This window comes from Fulmarus glacialis, unplaced genomic scaffold, assembly GCF_000690835.1.
Source record: "Fulmarus glacialis isolate BGI_N327 unplaced genomic scaffold, ASM69083v1 scaffold10794, whole genome shotgun sequence".
In the NCBI taxonomy this organism is placed as follows: Eukaryota; Metazoa; Chordata; class Aves; order Procellariiformes; family Procellariidae; genus Fulmarus; species Fulmarus glacialis.
The window spans coordinates 74,741-97,937 of NW_009209932.1; the positions used below are offsets into that span (position 1 = coordinate 74,741).

General features: G+C 37.9%; 1 protein-coding gene across 1 annotated transcript in view; it reads right to left on the reverse strand.

Moving 5' to 3' along the window:
• The window catches only part of AK5 (adenylate kinase 5), a 94,314-nt gene that overhangs the window by 10,850 nt on the left and 60,267 nt on the right, over positions 1 to 23,197 (reverse strand). The window contains exons 8-11 of the mRNA XM_009577000.1: positions 14,500 to 14,542; positions 13,351 to 13,395; positions 4,010 to 4,173; positions 2,866 to 2,982 (exon numbers count right to left, since the gene is read on the reverse strand). Of these exons, the coding sequence (XP_009575295.1) occupies positions 2,866 to 2,982; positions 4,010 to 4,173; positions 13,351 to 13,395; positions 14,500 to 14,542 (369 nt within the window). The remainder of the gene's footprint in view (positions 1 to 2,865; positions 2,983 to 4,009; positions 4,174 to 13,350; positions 13,396 to 14,499; positions 14,543 to 23,197) is intronic.

Consider the following 23,197-nt stretch of genomic DNA (forward strand, 5'->3'; position numbering starts at 1 on the left):
AAAGGGATAAACTCTATCAAGTAAAATAAAGGTGTTACAGGATCAGAGAAAAGTAATGTATAATTTTTCCATGCAGTTATGTATTAAATCCTTCCATGATTCTCTCAGGCTTTTTCTCATTCCTTCCCTTTCTAGCAGGGATTTGGAGAACACCTTTTAGGAAAATGAGAAAAGATGACTGTTCTTCACACTAGTGACCATTAGAAATTCATGCTTTTACCATGGCTACGGCAAAGAAAGTCTAAATGACTGATACATGGAAATTGCCATTGCTACCTTTGTTGACAGCCCTTAAAGGAAGAAATATTCTAAAGGTAAATATTTCATGTTAGGCCTTCTGCATTTGACTGAGGATGTCTGGATTATGTTGACCTTTCTACTACCTTAATGACTTTCTAAGAGACAGCTGAAGCCAAGGGATTATGTCGGGCAGCTCAATGACAGGCTTTTATCCATCCATTTTTTCCACACAGCTCAGAAAACATTAATGCTATTAGCAGCAGCAGTATTGGGTTTTGGGATTAAAAAAGCCAACAAGGCAGTTTTAACACTGCAAGAGACTTAGATCGAGAAGTTAGAAAAGATGTGGGCTTAATCAATGATTAAAACAAATGTCCTTTTTGTATAATTGGACTAGGATGGTGAGAAGTTATTTCCTCCCAGCTCCACATGAGGAATTCCATGGTCTGTTCTAAATTATAATACAATAAATGAGGAATGATTCCTTTAATCAGTTACAGTCATATCATCACTTTACAATGAGGATATGAAGGAGTCTACTGACTGGTAAGATCAGATAATAGCATCTTGTTTGACAGACCAGGTCTGATTTGCTTTTGAAAAATCTACATGTTTCTCTTAAAAGTTTCAATGTTGCTATTCTTTGGAATTCAAAACGTTACAGAAATGTCATTCTTCTGAGTTAAAAATTGCAAAAAGTAAAAGTCATGCCCCGTCAGATGTTACAGCAATTTTTACTACTGTTTTTTTTTTAAATTACTGTTTTCCCGACAAAATTTAGCTTAAGTAATGCATGCTCTGGGGAGATCTGCAAGAAGCCAAACAAGTCTAATGTATTGGGTCTTTACTTTGTTTTATTGGGTATCTTCCACCTGGTGATGTGGAACTTACAATTTAATATTGTTTTCTACTTCTCACCTAGCAGAAAGACCGAGGAGGGAACAGAGACATGTGCTTCTCTAGAATTATGGCTAGGTAAAAGTACAATTACATCATAGAAAGGAATTGGGCAAAACTGGCTGGAGAATAAGCTGTTTCTACATAGCTAATTCTATTTAGGGCTGTCAAGCTTTTAAGTATAAGCACTATTCCCAATGTCTTCTAAATAGAACAGCTCTTTGTTAACAATTATAATGCTTTTTACACGTCATGGAGATATGTAACATTATTCATTTGCACTTCGCTGCCATTAATTATAAAGCCTGATGTCCACCTCTTTTCATTCAATTATAATGTAGGAAGAACTTCTCATTCCCCTTTAGAAAGAACTGCAAAGCATTATCTCAGTAATGACTCATTTAAAAAAACTTCACAGACTCACTGAGCAGCTTACAGCCAGCCAAGCTCACCCTGTGAAAACTGAAGTGGATACATGGATACAACAGGGATGACTTAGCACATCCAAAATTATCACTTGGGGCCCTTGTATTTTAACCCAAATGTCAAAGGCAGCTCAGGACTACAGGATCTTTTGCTGCTACAGTGTCTATGGGAGCTGAAAGGGCCTCTGCTTTTGCACTGGATGCATCAAGATTGGTTTGCTCGGCAATGCCTCAGTCCAGGACACTCCAATCTCTAAGTCCTACTTTATAGCATACACCAGTGTTCACAGGACATGACACATGTGCCTGCCAGAAAAGCAGCATGCTGAAATAGTTCCTCCTTCTACACAAAATGAAAGAAATCTCCAATGTCTTTTTAATAGTCTATGGCATTTTAGTAAAGGAACTAATGGATCAACCTTTCTGTGAATGGCTTCTATAGCAAATCTTATTGCTCATTATTTTGTCCAGCTTCTGATGCCTAAATCTTGCTAGGCTTTTGTGGTAATCAACTAAATAAAGCAGCTAAAGGTTCAGGGAGAAAACAGATGATTCATTGAAGTTTTATTACCTTTCAAACTTGTATAGGACATTCGTGGAGTGTAATATGGTAGAATATATACTTAACTATTTCCCCTAGTTCACTACTTCTTTTCTCCTAAACACTGGCAAATTCATTCATAGGGCTTATATAGAGTATTTTCTGCAGATTGAGAAAAGTACAGCTGAGACTTCTCAGTAGGTCATAGCACATACTGAGGAAATCGATAACGCTCTGAACTGCCACGCAGTCACTTGCAAAATGCTCTTTTTACGGCTATGCCACCTGTTACTCATCACAAAAATGTAATCTGTGTTTTGCTGTTTCGAAGTGGCAGCAAGCTTTAGCAGAGCCGGCCTAATGATAAGAGATACTAACTGTGAAGATACATGCTTTCATGAACCTACATCAAATAGTGCTTGATGAGATTTTCATGAGAAGTATAGCAGCCATCCACCAGAATTAGAAAACTGATCCTAAAAAAGGTGCTTTCCACTAAATGTGATTGTTCCTGGTTTATATTAAATTGGGTAAAACCAGCCTTTACTTCTCCTGGTATTAGAGAGTCTGTGTAGGTGAGGGCAAAAGCTGGAGTTGCTATACTGATAGGGTGCCAAAGTTTCAGTGATCAGCAGCACAGCGCTCTTGGATTGGCTCTTTACACGTCCCCGTTGCATCAGGTAAAGATGGGGACCCAAGCAGCATCAGAAGCACAGTCATATCTTAATAGGAGTTATAACAGCATTACGATTATACAGTCACCTTGCTCTCAAACTCTTCTGCTTCTTTCAGCTCCCGGGGATACCCATCGATCAGGAAGCCTTTTGTGTCCCCTAACTTGGAAACCATGGCTTCTTTCAGTAGCTCTAGGACAATACCCTGCATTGGAAAGAAAGGGAGTTACTTGCTTAATTAATAAGAAAGATTGATACCTTTGTTTGTTACACTGACTTTAGTCCTACGCCCTTGAGAACTGCCTTATTTTGCTAAAAGCAGGTCCTGTGAAGGCAGGTGTTTTTCTTGTCCTATAGGTAGCAGGGCACCCTACTTTTTCTTCTCTCAGGACCAGCTATGCTACACAAATCTAGTGTTGCAACCTATCCAAGAGTTCCCAAAGTGTCCACTAGATAGCTGGGAGTATTTCATAGTTTCAAAATTAATGTTAATACCTGTGAAACTCTGGAGTACTGCTGCAGCATTTTCCAATCTGATTGCATTTTGCTATGATATAATTATATTACATGGAAAGTGCTAAGAGACCTATCTGACCAAACACACCAAAGAGCAAAGCAATCAAAATCAAGTCTCAGCACAGCTTTTAGTTTCCTCTGAGCAGTACTTCCCAGTATCTTTCACTAACAAATGCATCCTATAGTCTAGCTGCACTTCCTGAAGACCCACCAAGAGTTGGGGCTGCGGACCTGCCATGTAAAAGTCAAGTCCAGCTGAGAACAACACACTCTGTCTTCATGGTCTCCATTAAACTGCAGTCCAGCTACTCTGGGATGTCAGCCAGTTCTGCAGGGAACTGCCACAGGTATTGTAAATTAGAATAGCTGCCAGGAGGACCTGCTCTGAATCTGAAATGTGAAGCTATAAAATGGACATGAAGTTTGTTTCCTATACTTATTCTTACATTTTGCAATGCATAGCGCAGCATCTGTCTCACTGTATTTCGTTACTAATTTGTTGCCTATGTGAGTCTGAAATGTAAAGAAATACTGGCATAGAAAGGGGAAAGAAGTGCCACAGATCTGGCAATGAGGAAACTTCTCCCTCAAGTTGCAGATTAATTTTACTTAAATGGGAATCATCAGCTTTAGTCTCGTATTTCCACCCTTTTAGACAATCTACCTACCACTGCCTTTGTTTAACCACCAGGACCCCAAATAAAACCGTCACTTACGCCAGGCACAGGTTCACCACATTCCATTATGTCTTTGATCAATTTACTTCTCTCTGATAATGACGATAACTCATTTTGGAGAAGGTCACCAGTGGACAGGTGAGTAAATCCGTATTTCTTGGCTAACTGTTCGCATTGGCTACCTTTGCCAGAGCCAGGGCCACCTTTTGTGAGGGAAAAATATCTAGAATTAGAAAATAATAAATATCTGCCTTTTCTCAAACTATAACAACCAAGAAAATGGGAGGAAATTGATGAGACTGCCTATTTTGCAGTTTTTTTTTTTGCAAAGACAATCTATACAGTAGAACAAGTCATATATTTCCCTTCCGATATACTACACTGCTGACTCAAAAATGTGGACCAAAGTTGAAGGAGTCATAACAGTGTGAAATCTCTTGCAGAAGAGAACATATTCCTAAAACACCATTGCCATGTAAAGGAAAAACATGAAACAGCCAGCCAGTGGGGAAGGGTATTTGACTCAGTATATGTTCAGCTTGACAGCTGCAACAAATATTAGCATCCTTGCAAGGGAAATATTTTGCCCCCATTTACGCAATGGAAATGTATAGGCAAAGAGATGGTGAAACCTGCCTCTGTTATGTGGGATGCAAGTAGCTGTACAGTAACTAAACCCTTTTGCACTGTGGTAAACGTAAGAGCAAAATTTCACTGTGCTTGTGCCCCTTCCCTTTGAGCTGGAAAGCTCTCACATGCTGGTATGTCTGCCGATAACTGAGAGCCGGGTACTGAAGCTGCTAAATGCTGACGAAGGCTCAGTCATGCCGCGCCCTGCAGCTGCGGTACTGGCTTGCTTTTCATGCACACTGCAGGGAAGTGTAAGAGTAAAGTGCTCAGCAATGAAGGGCACGTGGAGACCTTGCCGCCACCCGCTCTTCTACATCCACAACTGTACTCAGTCAGGAGCTGGAAAACCGTATCTGAACCAGGCCCAGAGCCAAGCAACCAGAGGGATGAAGGGCAGTCTCAGCCAACAGGGTGCTCAGGTGAAGCTGCTCAAGTCATTTTTCCACAGGCTGAAGGGAAGGCGCCTGCGGCTTCCCCCCAGCTCACCACAGCTGCAGGCTGGGTGCTCCCACCTCCCGGGGCCTGTGGGGAGACAGGGAGGGCGGGAGGGGAAGAGCAGTGACTCAGGCAAATGCTGCAGGTGTCCTCCTGCCAGAAATGGCACCTCAAGCCTCCCTGCTTCCTTTGGTGGGAGAGCTGCCACCACCCCAAGAGTCCCAAAACTCTGCCTCTCTTGGATGCCTCTCTGGTAAGTGCCCTTTTTCTGGGGCCGACTCAGAGGCACCTCCTTGCTCTGCAGGTGCTGGCATTGCCCTGTCCCGCCTTGTCAAGGGAGGTGACTGCTCTTCCTTCCTCAGCCTGAAGGCTGACCCTGTGAAATGCCGAACGCCTCTTCAGCTGCTTGCTGAGCGGCAGCAGCCACCCCAACCCAGCTAGAGAGACGGGCAGTCCACGGAAATTGCTGGAAGCTACTTCTTGGGGATCCCGCTCCTGTGGCTGTGACCTCCAGAGCTGCTGGCGGAGCTGAGGTGAGCACCCCACGAGGGCTGAACTGGGTGGGGAGGCCTGAGGGGCTGTGTTGGTGCCAGGGGTGGGGAAGGCCAGGAAAGCAAATTTCCATTGTGACAACATCAGGATTTGGGGAGAAATTTCCAGGTGTGTAGCAGCATTTTTACAAACTTTGATGGATCTATTCAGAAGATCTGCTGCAGTAGGAGGTAATTATACCCTTGTAGGGAGAGAGTACTCAAAAATCAAAAGAAGAGGCAAGGCCAAAATAAAAAAACCCACTTCTTTTCAATAAAGTTTTTTAAGAATGTGACTTGTGTATTTATCAACTGTTGGGACTTGCAAATATGACTACACAGCCCTATTATGTGATTTAAGATGCTAGAAAATACGTAATTTTCCTTTTTGTTTATATTTCCATGAACAAATATAGGAATAACATGTTCACAATAGAGTGAATTTGGCACCGTCTCCTCCTGACTTGAAATTTTTTCTAGCTTTTGCATACAATTTAAGAAATAATTGCTCCAAGCATGTAATTTTCAGAGAAGTTACAGTACTGTAGCTGAGAATAAAAATTGGGTCATAACGCAATAGCATCAAAGGAATGGTTTTGTCTACTGTAACTTGGAGTCTTTTACTTCAGCTTCACAAAGACAATTATCAGCCCATGGTGTGAGAATCACACTTGTGCTACAATTTCAGCTAGTAATATCTTTGTCACAGTCTCATTTTCTTTCCCATGTGGATTGCATGTTGTTTTTCTATTGTTTTAATAAGAAGAAAATTATTCTTTTGTAAAAGCACCTATTGAAAGAAAACAAGGAATAAATAAGAATGTCTACAGAGAAATAGATACAGAGAAATTATAGGCAAAATATCTGTAATGTGACCGTTAAATATGTGTAGTGGCAATTAATTTTATTTCTGGTCTGTTTTGTTTTTTTAGATTAGTAAGTTTGTGTGTGCATGTACTCGTTTACACATTCTGTTTCCTGGCCTTGAATATACTAGCAGTGCAGTAATTTAATCCTATTTATTTGGTGTATATACACAGTATTAGAAAAAAACAGCTATAAAGATTACTTTATTCTGTTTCTTATATAACTGCTTCTCTTCTGAATGTAGAGCCGAAACAGAAATTTCATAATGTCTCTTCATATATTAAATAAACTAGAACTCTTTTTAGAAATAACAGTGCAAGGACAATTTTTGGTTGTTTAGCTAGCAGGTAAATATTCAGAAAAGTTGATGTGTTTCTATAATACCTTTATCTGTTAGTATTTTAAAAGAGAATGCAGGGTCACCATGATGAGCATTACCATGCCTCCAACACATTAATTAAAATTGACCATGTTTATTTTTTATGGAAGAGTTCCAATAAAACTGAGATTAAAATGCTGAGCTCTTAAAAGCGGAAAAGACATAATTAAATAACAGTTATGTGCTGAAAACGGTAATTTTTACGGCCACTGATTTTTAATTTAGTATCATTTGATGAGTAGCAAGGCATCCTACTGCTTGACAAATGTATGTGACCCACTTCACAAAGTCTTGCCCTTTCTTATCAATGAATGAGACTGAAGTTCTTGCTTGGTCTTATCTGAGAAGAGGCTGAATGCCCCCAGGAAATTCAGCATTGAGGGCTGAACGCATACTCAGCTTTTAAGCCAGTATTAATTTACATGCCTCAAGTTCAAGTATTAGTTAATGTCTTGTCTCCCTCTGAAGGTCAGTATTTAATGTGACTGCAAAAGAGCTATTTAGGTGGGAAAGAATGTGAAAGTGCATTTCCTTACTCATTAGATACTTCCTTCTGGCTCAGGGTATATACTTATAGGACTGTTACATAAGGAGCTTTAACAGCAAACTAACCCTGCAGTCGTGAGGCTTATTATCAATTTGTAGTGTCGCAAAATTTGTCTTTCATTCTTTTAGAGGATCTCTTTATTAAATCTAAGCATCTTTTTAAAAAAATGAGAAAAATTTAATAATTTAATTTACAAAAGTTTATAAGGAACAACAGCTGCATATTAAATATAACAAAAGCTAGCACAAAAGTATTTTCAGTTAAGAAGCCTTTACTGCAACTTCTTGCGCTGTTTTTCAAACAGAAAAAACTTGAGACATTAAAAAAGGTAGTGAAGTTTTCCCAATGGCTCAATTGTTAGGAGGAGGAAAATATGTCCCCACTTTTGCTGTGAAGGCGTAAGATTCTTTGTGAACACTGTCATTTTTTCTGTATGCTGTCATCCTTTGCTCTGCCTACATATACTTCGGAAGAAAAAATTGTGTTAACTAGTGACAGACTGAATCACGGGAAGTTGCTGTTCAGATTAATCACGTTGTCTTCAGATTTTCATATATGACATGAAGATAAAGAGTTAAAGCCTAGAAAACGGCCAGAGGAATTATGAGTATGCTGTGACCTGTAGGAGAATGTAGAACTTCTACCAGCAGTTCTTCAATGTTAGCATGCCTTTGTATTATGCTAGTATTGCAAAGTGCAGTACATCTTGCTTTAAAGCTCCTTAATTAACTTAATAAAAAGTTGCAGATTCAGAAATAAAGCACATTATATCAGTCAGTGAGGTTATTCTTGGAAACTGAATCCTTTGTGTGTCTCTTTGTGCTTTCTGATACAAACAGTAAGCAAGTATCTGGAACCAGGGTACTAGACAGAGCATAAAAATTAAATGCCGTTCTGCATATTCCTTTTCTGTAGACAAGGCTAGATTAAAAGGTCTAAGCACTCCCTTAGCACAGTCTTCCCTTCCATTATGTTGATTCAGCTGCCTGTGAAACTCTGTAAGGGGATCTTCTGGTAAACAACCTTCTGGCAGCACTGCTGACTCAGGTGGTCACCTTTCCCCATTTAATTATTGAATGCAGAAATGCTTCACAGAGAGCACTTCAAGGGGAGAAAAAGAGTGGTCTCAGTGGGTAGGGAGAAATGACAACTGCCCAAGCAGCACTTCTGAATGTTTAACCGCAGTCTGCCTTAGATCAGTGAAAGCTCTCAGTTTAAGAAATCGAGTCTCTTACACCTGCTCTCCCTCATGCCCCAATCCCCCCCTTAAGACTATGAAAGACCAGGAGCCTAGGCTCGTGATTCCAATGTACCAGTCTGGCCTAGAGCAGAACATCACAAGCAGATGAATTAATGATGCTAGAGGGAGCTGGGACTGCTGCTGGGAGCGAGCAGGGACAGGAACAAGCGGTGTGAGCAGTTCATGAACTGGCTTTGCTGCCAGAAATATTAATAAAGCAGAAGTGTTATACAGACAGACTGGGATGTCTCCACTTTAAACTTGCCAAATCTTACGAATTTATTGTATACCAAAATACTGTGAACATTTACATAAAATGCCAGCAGCAGGATTTACAAGAGAGTCCCACCATTCATTTTAAAATGTTTCAATTTCTAGACCTTATTTTCATGATGAGTATCATCCCTGTATCATGGAAAAGTGCTTGCAGGGGAAACAGGCTAGCGCACAACGGAGCCTCAGAAGTCAGAATTGAAATCAAAATAACCCCAGTCAAGCTATCCTTATATTCAAGTTATAATTTTGGAGGACTTGATCAGTTTGGCAATTCTATCAATACTACTTGGATTACTTATACAAATAAAAATAAGCCTTAGCTTCAGAATACGGCATTTGAAGGCTTCTCAATAGCACCTCATCTGTTATTCACATATGATTTTAGTCTGAGTGAAACCATGTAGGAATGATGCCGTTATTTAACAACAACAACAACAATCCCTCAACTTTTTTTTTTTTCTGAAAGATTATTTTAATCAAAAAACAACTTGGAGCACATAGTGGCAGAGTGATGTGATGTCCTGGGACATGACTGAGTTTTCATCCCTTTTAAAGAAAACGTGGAATTCATTTCATGGAAAGTCAGAGAAAATGGCTTTCATCAGCTTCTACAGCTTGGACTGATTGGGTTTTTACTTATCAGCACTGCTCATCCTATCCCTATCTGATTTAGAAGGAGCTGTAATACAGGTACTGTAGAATAATTTAGGCTGGAAGGGACCTCATCTGCTAAAACCCTCTACTCAAAGCAGGGCTAAATTCAAAGTTTGATCATGTTGTTCAAGGTCTGACATACCTTGGACAAATAGAGTTTTGTGTTTTGTGGTGTTGTGTGTGGTTTGGTTTTTGGTGTTTTTTTTTTTTTTTTTTTTGTATGCACAAGAAGCTAGTGTCTGCAGCTGATAATGTTTTACCTGTAAATGTAGGTGGCGATAATATCTTCAGAGTGTCAGCTGAAAAGCTGTCTTACTTACATTGAGCTTAAACCATTATCAGCTTTGGTTCATCAGCAAGAATATGACAAGGATTCTGCAGAAGAAATTGGTCGCATCGACTAAATTTTAAACACTACATTTAAAAGTAAGCGGCGAGTTTCTCTGATTCAAAGTACAGAAAGATTCCTGAAAACTTTCTGCTTTGGTTTAAGCCTCAACCACAGCCAAATGTGGCTATGTTTTATAAAAGTCTGGATATAAAAGTGGAGGATAGGGAGGGATAATGCTCCCCGTAACTTTGTTATCTATGATAATTTTCCGGATGTGATATAGGGTATCACATTAGTTAAGAATGATAAAATCATACATTGTTCATTGTGGTTAAGATTTTACTTTTCATGTTGCTCTGATGAAAAAGGGTTTTTTGGTTGATGGGGTTTTTTTTTGTTTTGTTTTAGTGACAGGCAATAATTACATAAGTTTCAAATATTAGAGCATCCCCCAAATTTATCTTTGCATGTGTTTAATTTTTTATTTTTCTCTTGAATTTTACTTTACAGGCCAAGTTTAACTTGGTTTTGCCTCTTTTATTACCCTGTTGTTATCTCCTGTATTTTTGACTTGCTGGTTCTATGTCTCTGCTTTGCTGTCTGGATAAAACATCGACATCGTTGCTTAATTAATCCGAGTTGACTGTTATTCCAATTAACTCCTACATTAGCTCTAATGTAAATCTTTGCTAATTAGATTTTTTTTTTCTTTCCCTTTTTGGACAATTTTCAAGGGTAATTAGTGGGGGAGGGAATTGTCTGCTTTTTTCCCTTTGTCTTATAAACAGTTACCTCAATTTGTCAGCTATGGCAGATGGTGTATTTATTTCAATTAGTTTGTAAACTACTTCAAACGCATATCTTTAGAACTCTAGTTTTAAAACATCTTTATAAGCATCTTATTATTTCCTCACGAATACATCTATGTAATGAGTAAACATTCCTGATAACACCTGAGACCGAGACAGTTTTTCCCATTCAAGTATCTACAGCAGCATGCTCCAACCCATCTTGTCTGCTTTCTTTCTAGTCAAGGTATCATGGGCTGAACATTTCTAGCACTGTCCACTGCAATGGAGTACTTAGCCACTGAGAATTTGTGGTCCCTTTTTTTTTTTTTTATTTCTCCCCCCGCAGTCCAGAGGTAATTGAAAAATATGCCTTACCATGGACAATTTCAGAGGCAAAATTCCTTGAGCATCTTCACTTTTTAAAAAAAAAAAAAAATCTGTGCTTGTACAAACCCAAACATAATTTTCCAATAAGATATGTAAGGCAGAGAGAATGAAAATTTGTCATTGCAGCGAACAGCAGGAAGATGTACTTCAGTAAGCATGGAATTACAGTTTGCTTAAAGACTGAAAATAAGTGTTATGCATCTTTCCCTTAAGAAAAGTCTCCAATGAGCTCTTCAGTAATTTATTTTACTTTTTCAAACACATAATATCCACCATAGGTTTGCAATAAATTGAGTCAACTTGTATTTGGTATAAGATAGGGTGAGATTAAAGTACAACACATAAACATGCCATCTTTTCACAAAATCCTTTAGGTTGGAAGGAACCTTTTGGGATCATCTAGTCCAACACCTCTGTTACAGCAGGGTCAGCTAGAGCAGGTTGTTCAGGACTCTACAGTCTCTCTGGGCAACCTGTTCCAGTGTTTGACCACCCTCACAGTAAAAAAAGTGTTTTCTTGTGTTCAGATGGAAATTCATGTATTTTAAGTTGTGCCCATTTTCTCTTCTCCTGTCACTGGCCAATACTGAGAAGATTCTAGCTCCCTCATCTTCGTTCCTTCCCATCAGGTATTTATACATATTGGTGAGATCCCCTAGAGCCTTTTCTTCACGCTGAAGAGCCCCAGCTCTCTCAGCCTCTCCTCATATGAAAGATGCTCCTTTCCCTCAAACATCTTTGTGGTTCTGCGCCAGACTCACTCCAGTACGTCATTATCTTTCTTGTACTGGAGAGCCCAGAACTGGACATAGTACTCCAAATGCAGCCTTGCCAGTGCTGAATAGGGAGGAAGGATAACCTCCTTCAACCTGCTGGTATTGGAATGGTTTTTGATGCCTACCTCTGTTACAGCAGGGTCAGCTAGAGCAGGTTGTTCAGGACTCTACAGTCTCTCTGGGCAACCTGTTCCAGTGTTTGACCACCCTCACAGTAAAAAAAGTGTTTTCTTGTGTTCAGATGGAAATTCATGTATTTTAAGTTGTGCCCATTTTCTCTTCTCCTGTCACTGGCCAATACTGAGAAGATTCTAGCTCCCTCATCTTCGTTCCTTCCCATCAGGTATTTATACATATTGGTGAGATCCCCTAGAGCCTTTTCTTCACGCTGAAGAGCCCCAGCTCTCTCAGCCTCTCCTCATATGAAAGATGCTCCTTTCCCTCAAACATCTTTGTGGTTCTGCGCCAGACTCACTCCAGTACGTCATTATCTTTCTTGTACTGGAGAGCCCAGAACTGGACATAGTACTCCAAATGCAGCCTTGCCAGTGCTGAATAGGGAGGAAGGATAACCTCCTTCAACCTGCTGGTATTGGAATGGTTTTTGATGCCTCCTGAATTCTGAATGAAACTTCCATTCATTTATGGCTAATTTCAGAAGTCACTTTTTTTTTTTCCCTTAGGAAAAAGAATGCATAAAGTGACTTGCTTTTACGTAAAATTACCCGTGTTTGGGTATCTATCCTTAGGTCCTTGGATATGTGTTATTCCTGCTCTGTATTGTAAAGCAGTTCTAAAAAATTCTGCTTGATACAAAAGCAATTATTCTTTCCACAGTAACTCATAACAAGCTTTAAGCTGAAACTTGTAAATCTTCTAGTTATAATTTGTTTTAAAAGGCTGTTCAAAGTTTATGCTAATTACATTAGTCACATTTATATAATAATGAGCATTAACATGGTGCTTTTCCTATGTGGACTTCCAGAAAGCAAATATAAAGTAAACCTTGAACCTGCAAAGCCTCAGTGCGTGCTTAGCATCATGCATGGTGACTATCCCACTAACTTTTTAACAGCATGTTGAGCACATGCAGAATTGAAACCTGTATTTACAAAAGTTGCTTCACAAATTAAGAGGTGAAGACACCTGATTTTTTTTTTTTTTTACCTAAACGTTAAAATTCTGAGTTATAAATCCAATCTAGTAACATTTTAACTAATGCTGTTGAGGCAGCTTTATTGTGGGAGATCACAGAGCACCACTGTAACTGCACGAGAACTAAGGTCATTTTGAGTATGTTCACTTAACATACCTCCTGCTCTGAGCTTTACACAACTGTTGTTAGCATGGTCAGACCCAGGTTAATAACATGATATTAAATCCTAACTCCCCTTCAAAAGACTAAACCACCACTGTAGTGTAAATACTCTTAATCAAACTGTTCTGATAAACTTCAAAAGAAATCATATACTTATAATCAAAACTAAATAACATGGGGATTTTCAAATGTAGCAGTTAAATTAGGAATCCTACTTACCGACTACAAAAATTATGTTTGATTTCCTCAGATCTTCTGAAAAGTCTAAAATGAAAATAAAAATTCTTTAGTTGGCAAGAGCTACTAATTTTAATCTTAGCTGCTTTCCACGCTGAATTGTGTAACACTCATGCAAGGTCATCTGATTTTACTAGATTTACTTTCTGCTGTAATGCTCTGCATTCCAAAAGGAGCTGTTATCCACAAGTCTATTTATCTCCCAGTTTTGTAATTCTCACTGCAGATATGATAAAAATATTTTACCTGAAAATTAGACCTTGCACATACCCATCACTTTTTTTAAAAAGAGAAAGAAAAGATAAAAAGAAAAAAAAGAGAAGCAGATACATCTTGATGTAATAACATGCCTCCTGAGCCACTGCATTTTTCTCTGAATATGTAATTACATTATAATTGCTATAGAAGTTTGTCCACATCCCATTCAGATTTTATATTCGGTGCCCTACATCTGAGATGTAGTCTTAAATTCCCCTGAGCCTCAAATTCAGCCAAATAACAATCTTAAATGAAATCCAGGTATTACTCTCATTTTAGCACAAAACTACTGTATATACTACAGCTTTGCCTTTTACTGAGACTGTATTTTTTAAAAAAGCAGTTCCTTCTAGTCTGAGTCCCAGTCATTGGCCTGATGGTACCAGTACAGAAGGCGATCTTGCACCATCTGAGCCTGCTGGAATTGTATTGTATCTTGACTTAATCACTTACAAGACACATTTATTTATCACATACAATTTTGTGATTTATTATGTATCTCTTATTACATAGTATCATTAGCCGTAAAAGGTTTTGATTAATCCTTTCATTCCGCTTAGACTCTTAGCAGCTCATACTTTCCAACAAGCTTTTTGTAACTGCCAATTTCTGAAAACACCTATGAGATCTGATGCTGATTAACAGTAATATTTTCTAATAATTTTGGATCCATTGGCCTAAAGAGTGTAGAAATGTCTTTTACAAGCTTTAATTTGCATTCAAAGAGAATTCACATGATAAAATCCTTTGAGACCCAAGTTTCACAATATTAATAACTTGAATTCACTTTACCTTCTAAGTAACTATTTAAATACAAGGGGAAATCAAAGGTTTCAAAATTAAATGGCAAATGATGCTGAAAAAGAAACTTACCTCCTGTGCTCTCATAACCAGAAAAACTTGACTGATCCTCCTCCTGTTAATTGAGCAATTAACAAATTGAAATGGGTATTCTGCGTAGTTTGCATTTCTTCTTATATCTGCTTATATGTATATCTTAATATCTTCTCCATATTCTAACCTCTCAGTTTTAATCTGTGTTGAGATATGGTTAACAATGTCACAGAAATGCTGTTAGTACTGTTTCAGTTGGTAGAACATGAGCATGGAGAACCCAAGACAACTTGAGATGATTAACTGGCCCATATTGTTTTTGTGAGGAACAGCTTTTTCAGTGTCCAACTGCACAGTTCCAGCATGATATATAAGCAAGCAGTGTGCGTGCTGAATTGCTTCTGAAGTAAATATGGTATGATAAGCTATATTAGTAGTGGAAAGGCAATATTGAGTAAGTTCTAGAAGTGAGCTACAATATAAAGATGAAATTAATCTTTGGTCTAAACCAACTTCAATGTGTTTACCTTCAGAATGCAACACAAGCTACAGGTTGGTATAGAGGCTGCTGAACAACAAAGAGGGATTACACCAGGGAAATGTGGAACTTGGCGTGTTTTTTTTCCTGATACATGGCCACTTAGAATTATTTTGTCACATACTGTATAGTACAACCAATGAGGAATTACAAATACTGGCTACCAAGAGTGTCAGAGTGGGAATCCTTTGCTGTTCCTATAAATCAGAATGATATATGGGCTGGACATAGTCTAGCTTATGTAGTGTCAATCTACTCACACCATCAGTGCTTTAATCTCACTTCAAAATATCAATAATAGCATTGACAGTAACATGCTTGCATTACATCATCAGTGCGTAATATCAGCATGTAATACATTATGCTAGTCCTCTCAAAATACCATAGGGTTATCAAGCTGTAGTTTCTTACAGTTCTGCTTCAGTATGTTGTCAGAAATAGCCACTGTTAGAAATTTGTATAGCTGCGTGAATAGATGAAGTGAAACAAACAGCATGGTGAATAGAATGGGTAAACTACTGGCCACTGTAATTTGCAAGGCTCTTGCACTACCCTTGCAGGTTTCTCCTTGTGTTCCCATTATCACTGAAACAGAAGTACTCTTCATTAGGCTGAAGTACCATTATATTGGCTACATAGAACATTTTCATTTTTTTGATTCACAGTAATTCTCAATCTATTACAACTGCAGCAGGAGAACTGCCGTCTTTAAAAAAAAAAACAAAAAGCTGTGGGGAGCGCAAATTTAAAAAAGCAACTGGATCCACTAAGTTTGCAGGAAAGTATTTCAGGAAAAAAAAACCCAAACATTTTCAAGTAAGAGATTAATCTCTTTCCTACAATTTAAGTGACACTATTAACCTTACATGCTTTTTCTTTGGTGTACTAATACAAGAAAATATTTGACCCTGCGAAGGGTCTATTACATATAAAAGGCCTGGTTTTAGATTCAGCTTCTTATCACGCCTTTGAAGGTTTATGGATCAAAATCATTTTAGTCACAAAGTTTAGAGTAAAGTTTCTTTAAAATCAAAATCACAGTCACAAGTTTACAATCAAATGAAAGAGGCATTACTTCTTTCAAGTACTGCTTTGTTCTCCCCTACAACTGCAGAATGAAACTGCCTCTGTAACGCTGGTGGGCTGGCTGCTCAGAGCAGCAGGTGATGTTTAAGGTCAGTTTAAGTCAGGAACAGCTCTAATTTTTTAGAGCTGAAATATGTAAAAGCTAGAGACAGAACTGAAGCTAAATAAGCTATCAGCTGCTTTTATTTGACCAACCGTATCTGCTTTAATAGAACAACAGGTTAACTAACAAACAAGCCATGTTCACATAAGGAACAAGTGCTATGAAAAGCCATTAAAGTGAATTCTAATTACAACTCAAATGCAGGTAAACAGGAAGTGTGACATTGATCAGAACCCAGAACATCAAAATAATGAATTCTGTTTATATCTGTAACTGCTCACTTTTCAGGTGCAGAAACATTGTTTTCAAAAGAATTGCTTTTTTTCTCCACGTTTTTTTTTCAAAGGGCATCTGTTTCATAATTCTATAAGACAACTCAGCACACAGCTTGATGTGAGTGGGACCACCAGCCCTGCTGAAAAAAAAAGCTGAACTTCCATGACAAAATAAGTTTCCCCACATTTCAGAGAAAAAGTTACTCCACAAAAACATTTTTTTCAGACAGAATTGAACAGCACCCAGCTGGAGTGGAAAGAGGTCCTGAAAGGGGACCTGCAGGAGTCTGTAGGGGAGCTGCAAGAAGAGTCAGGAGGAACAAATTGGAACAGTTGGGCTACAGTTAATTTGGTTCTGATGACAAGGTATTCCTACGCAGTTTTCACTATTCTATACTTAAACTTGACTTAGCACCACTTCCCTTCACCCATTTCCTCCCAATCTCCTCAAAAGTACAACAATTTTTTCTGCTGATCTGGGTGAGGAGCTAGATTTGCTGTTTGGATTGCAGTCCCTTGTAGAGAGTGACCGAGACTGGCATCCTGCCACTCATTTACATTTGACAATACCTATTTCTAATTGTGTCTTTCTAGCAAGTAGGTCTCTAAACTGTGAATGGCTTACCCCATATTGGCCTGAAAGCATTGTTCTGCCTGGTTACCAAGTGCTTTGGAAAATAACTGTTGGATTTAGCAAGTGATCCCATAACGAAAAGTCCCACCAATTACTAGATCGCTAATAGTATTTTACACCACATTGCCATCAGGAATACAGTAATTTAGCAGCAGAACAGTCTGTTTCCATTTAGTTGAAAGCAAGGTGAGGAAGATTACAATCTTATACGAATGAGCTCTGAAGAAAGGTGGGTAGTCTGTAATTTCAGATGCCTTTAGAGCCAGGTTATATCTACATTTGTATGTGGAAACATATTGATTAGTGGGGCATAGCTGACCGTGTAACCGCTTAAACGATATCAACAGTACACTAAAATTATTGCTAAATAGAGAAGTTTGCTACCTGTAAAGAATCTCTTACCTGACATTTGCCTTTAGAGTTGGAAAATGCAGGCTTCTGACTGTATTCTTACTTCTTGTCATTTAGCTCATTATTAGTAAGTATCTGACTAGTAGTAGGTACTTCATAGGTTAATGAGTTTAAGTTACTCCCTCTCATTGCTAGGTTGTGAAGTAATTTCCATAATAAAACAAACTAACAGTAAGTCACAGTCACAGCATATAATAAGGATATGATACAGAATTCTCCAGATCTTTGAGTTTTGCTACTAATGAATTAGGACTCTTAAGTCATATAACTTTAAAGAAAGCAATATTGGGTTTTCTTTTTGTTGTTGGGGTGGTGGTTTTTTTTTGGTAACATAGAAAAAAAAATTCTCCCTTATCACCTTGTTGTTGCTTGAATGCTTCATGAAAATAGTGGTGAAAAGTGCCTGATACGTTTTTATTCAGACTTCTAACAGATATAACAAGGGTTCCTCCTAGAAATTTACTGAAGAGGATAAATAATCACGGATTAAGATGAAAAAAGGCAGTAGAATGAGACTGAATTTAAAATACAGCATGATCGTTGCCTAAAATTATGCTCAATTTTCAAGATTGAATTTGAGAATGTAAATACTCAAAGGAACATGTCAGGCACAAATTATTTAAACAAGTAAAAACTACATGTTTCTCTGCCTAAAAGTATTTGCTGAGAATTGAACTTAATGTGTAAGCTTAAAAAAAAAAAAAAAATGGCAGCAAAGACAAACATAACTTTAATACAGAACAACATAATATATACAGTAGAAAGTACAGGCAAGAACTGACTATGTAGATTTACCATGGCGATCTCATCAGCATCCCTTTGATGGGAATATAGGTATATAACCATCAATTTCTCAGCACGCGGTAGTTGTACATTTCTCCCTTTGCTGTTGTTAGGTATGCAAAACACTTGTATTCCTGTAGCATTTTATTTCTTCAAAGAACACTACAGTTCCACATAAATCTTCCTTGTACTTCCTTTGGGCATAGTGGCAAGGGCATTATTTCCAGTTTAGCAGAGATATTAGGTGACTTGTCGATGTAAACACAGTTATATATGGAAGCAGAACTAGGTTTAGGACTTAAATTTCCACTTTCACCTCTTTAACCTGTAGTATATTTACTTTGAATTCTTAGTCCTTAATAAAGTAATATTAAATGAAATCTCAAATGCTTGCAGATGATGCTTCTACATCTAGTACCCTTAAAATCAACTTTAGCTCTCAGTTAAATAAACTCTCTCACTGATTAAGAATAGTTTAGGGAGTCAGAAAGCTGTATGAGATGTCTGTTGAGCACCGTCTGCATATACAATTTGTCTGCTTCAGCACAGTCCAGTCTGTCACAATCTGTGTGGGTTTAGAGTTTGACATGTGTTTGCAACTGGATTTAATAGGCATATACCTAATCAGAGATGATGGTCTTTCAGATTGGATGTATGCAGCCTCTATTTATAAAAATGTAGTTATCACTGAGTGGTGTCCTTACATATATTGCAAAACATAAAGACCCTGAGCAAGCTTTAGCTAGGCAAAGTTAAACATCAGAACAAATCGGGGCTAGTCAGAGCTCAGCTGTGGAATTTGTCTTTTAAATTCCTGTTTTCTTCCTGTAAAAGCAAATGTTTGGGTTTTATGAGATATGCTGGGTTAGCTGCAGGTTTTATGTATGGGCAATGGTCCCTGGGAACAGATTTTATAAGCCATACAGTTGCTTGCCATTAAATTTGATTTACAATTCAAATCACTTTTTGAGGCTGAGTTGCTTTCTGCAAGCTGAGTGTTAAAGTATGCCTCTGGAAAGCAGGGGTGGCTGTGCTCTGACCTCCTCTGGTCCAGAACTAATGAGTATGTGTAAATAAGATAAGAAACAGTATGAATACATTCAGATTTTTCTTTCCCCGAAAGGCATATCTTCTTACATAGTTCATACTGCTCAGCAGAGTGGAGTTATTTGTGTCAAAAGGGACTAATAGTAATTAAGATGAGAGAACAGTGCTAATGTTATTTGAGGTGATTTTTGTTTGTTTGGAGTGCATACAACAAGAAAGTGCAAAAAAATCAGTGTCTGTAATAGCATCTACAAAATGCTGACAGATTATTAGATCGCTATGATTCCCTTTTACTTTTGGGTTTCTAGCAAAGACAAGAATTTCTATGCCACTATTCCTTTAAAATAAATGTTACTACCAGTTCTGAAAATGAAACAAATTCATACCTATACAGAAGCAGAGATTAACTCATGTTTAATACTTGTAAACCAAGATTGAGTTATCTGGCTTTTAAAGATATGCAAGATTTTTTCAGATTTTTCATTCTTGTTCTTCGATAGCATAAAGAAGAGTAGCTATCAGTTTTGAGGGGAAAAATAAAAATCTGTTTACTATTGGGGGGGTTGGGTTTTTGTTAACTTCTGTAGGTTTTTTTTTAATGACAAAAAATACATGTGATTATTAAGCATGAAAATGAAAGCAAAATTTTATTTAGTTTCATATTGATTTCCAGACACTAGAAAACTGGAAAAAATTTCAAAGAAATAAACTTTCAAGGGCAAACTTACCAACCAAGGTATGCAATAAGAACACCCCTCCCAGCACGGTAGCAGCATTTTGGATGATCAGAGCAGCGTAAGAGTGTTCTGATAAACCAAACACTTCATTTGCAATTTTTTTGTTTAAAAGGCTGAACTAGAGGGGACAGCATTATATCTAACTTGAAGAAGAACTGGGGCTTGATTTTTAAATATCTTTGTGTTTTGAAGACTCTTGAGACACTCGACACCCATATTCTCTGTGCATAGTTATTATTATCTATTGCTCGTTTTAAAGTACTTTTGTCACATATGGTATTCAGTTACTTTTGAGTAGATCTGTATTTATAGAAAGTTCCCAGTGCCTACAAAATTCTTCCTGGAAGTTATCACTATTTTTCCTTTAGCATTCTTCTTTTCTGTAAATAGCCCTCACTCCTTAAATGATTCTTCTCTACGTGGAATATTTATGCTGCTTGGTATAAATTCTCCCAGGGGCTTTTTGTTCTATCAAGCTGCTGCAATAGAGAAGTGGGGGACCTTCCAGTGCATTTGAACTGCAAACTCAGCGCTGCTTAGCTCCTTTTCTTAGACTGCTAACAACAATGCTAATGAATGAATCCCTCAAATCATATACCATTGGCACTATGTGCAGAGTCTCTCAGCTCTGAACTGTTACATTGTCTTCTGAGGGCTGGAATTCAGTGGTTTGGGGTTTTTTGTTTTTGTTTTGTTTTGTTGGTTTTTTGGGGTTTTTTTTTTTTTTTGATGAAATAAGGCTTTTCTGCAGGCAAGTCTCAATTAAATTTCCAAAAAGAAAAAAGAAAAAGATACAAATGCTTTGATAAGATTCAGTTGTGGTGGAACTCAGCAATTACTTCTCTTGGTAGAACTGAAAGTTCAAGGTGTTACTTTCCACAGATAACCTACAAAATGTTATGTTTCTGCTTCCATGCATCACCATGGCACCACCCATTTATTTTGTTAACATGAGCTCCATTATTTTTTGAAAATCAAACTCAATGACAGGTGCAGTAACCTGTAAGTAGTAACTTGTCATTAATTTTAAAGATTTGTTACAGGAATTCAAACTGTCTTTAGGAATATAAACAGCAAAGGAGTCAAGGGCAGAATGTAACTTTCATTTGTAATCTGAATTTTCTAAGGACATTTAATTTTCTTTAAGATATACGTATTCTTTTATTTCATTCTTTAAGAGGAAAGTATTTGTCCTCTATTATATATGTCTACAATGGGCAGCATGCTCAAAAATGTCTTTTCTATTGCTTGCTCGCCTTCCAAGCTCTTTCTAGCCCAAACCCAGTGTCATACATTGCAGCACTCACCCAAAATTTTCTATAGTAACATGTTTGATATAAAGCTCTGTTTTTTACCTTACCAGTCATAATTTAACACTGCCAGTGAAAAAAGAGAAAGAGGTTGTTTAGTTTCAGGACGGTACCACAAAAATGGGTAGATGCCTTTCCCTTGTGTGGCAGATGATCAGGTCTCAAGACAGTGAGTAAGGGCTGCTGGCATTGCTATGCCCTGACCACATCAGCCATTTACAAAAAAGACACATGTACAGATACATAATGCACAGACACATAACACACAGAATTGCAGCAGAGAGAAAGAGAGACGAAATGTAGACCCAGGAAATGTAGCTAATGAGAACAGACCTTTTAAAATATGGAAGTAGAGCATCATCTGAAAGATCTTGGCACAGAGAAGGACAAGAACAGGGTGTTGTAAAAATAAGACCAGCGTGTGGCCTCAGATCCTATGATTTGTGGCTATTAAGATAAAAGTTGACAGCTGTGCTCAAATTTTACCTCTCAAAAACTCTCTCTGCTTAATGTTTGACCAAGCATATGCTAGGTTTACTAAAACACCTATTTATGTTTTATTAGGTAGTTTTATAACTTTCAATAAGGAACTTTTACAGTATTTATAAAGAACTTCTCTGTTAAGAAGGAATTTAATGATGGAAAGAAACAGTCCACTGATGCACTACTGTGAAGGAATTCTAAAACTAGGCCACTTTTCACTCCTCCTTATGACTGTTAACAAGCCCAAATTGACTAAAGTTGACTGCACAATCACGGGATACATAAGGAGTAAAAATACACCAAATAGGAAACATATGGCTTCCTGAAAATACATAGAGGATTTTTTTTTTAAAGTGTTTCCAATGTATCCAGAGAAGCCACTCTTCTGCTTCAATACAACACAAATAAGTTATTTAAAGAGCAGTTTTGTATCCCATATAGTAAAACAGCATCTTTGCAATCACTGCAGTTTAATATGTAAATGTAAAAATCTAAGTACTTTGACAGTGATTAAGAAATATTACTATGTTTTATAAAAAGCTGTTTCTTCTTCAATGCGTTAAAATATAGCAATTGTTGCTACAAATATTTTTAAGGGTGGGCTTTGGTAGCTGTCTTTAGGGATGCTGGGTTACGTGAGCAGAACCTGTCCACAGCCCTGAGTAAGGTGTCTAAATCTAGGAGGAGGGCATTTAAAATATACTTTTGCATTTCATTATCAGCTTTAGGTGCAATATGAAATGTTCTGATGTGGATCCTATTTGCATCAACTGTGTGTGATGCCTGATATTCCCCAAGAATTATGCACGTTCTGTGGGCTGTAATGGTAGCCATGTAAAATGCAGAACTTGTAAATTTAGCTGTAAAGTTATATTTTGTGCATGAAAGGATAAGGCCTCAGTTTACCAGTGGAGGGGCAAGCTGGTGTGAGGAAAGGAGGTACACTATCCTAGTGCTATTGCCAGAAAAATGAGGGTTAGATACTGTAAATTGTAATGCTTTTTCCTACAGACACCTTTCACAAGCCACAGAGAAGAGCTTCCTCAGTTACTGCAAAAGTATTCAGTGGAGCATAAATGCAGCACATCTTGAAGAATGATGCTGTCACTGTTGTTTAAATCTCCAGTAACTCACATGAGTTCATGATCCTTGTAACCGAGTCCTCGTGCCCTGTACTGCCCACCAGAGCTGCAGGCAGCAACTTTTGGTTCAAAAATCAGAAAAGAAATGGGGATGCAAAGACTTCAGCTAACCTTGGCAGTTCACTACCGCCCTAATATACATATCTTCAGAAAGTAAATACAAATAACGACTGTGAAAGGAGGAGCAA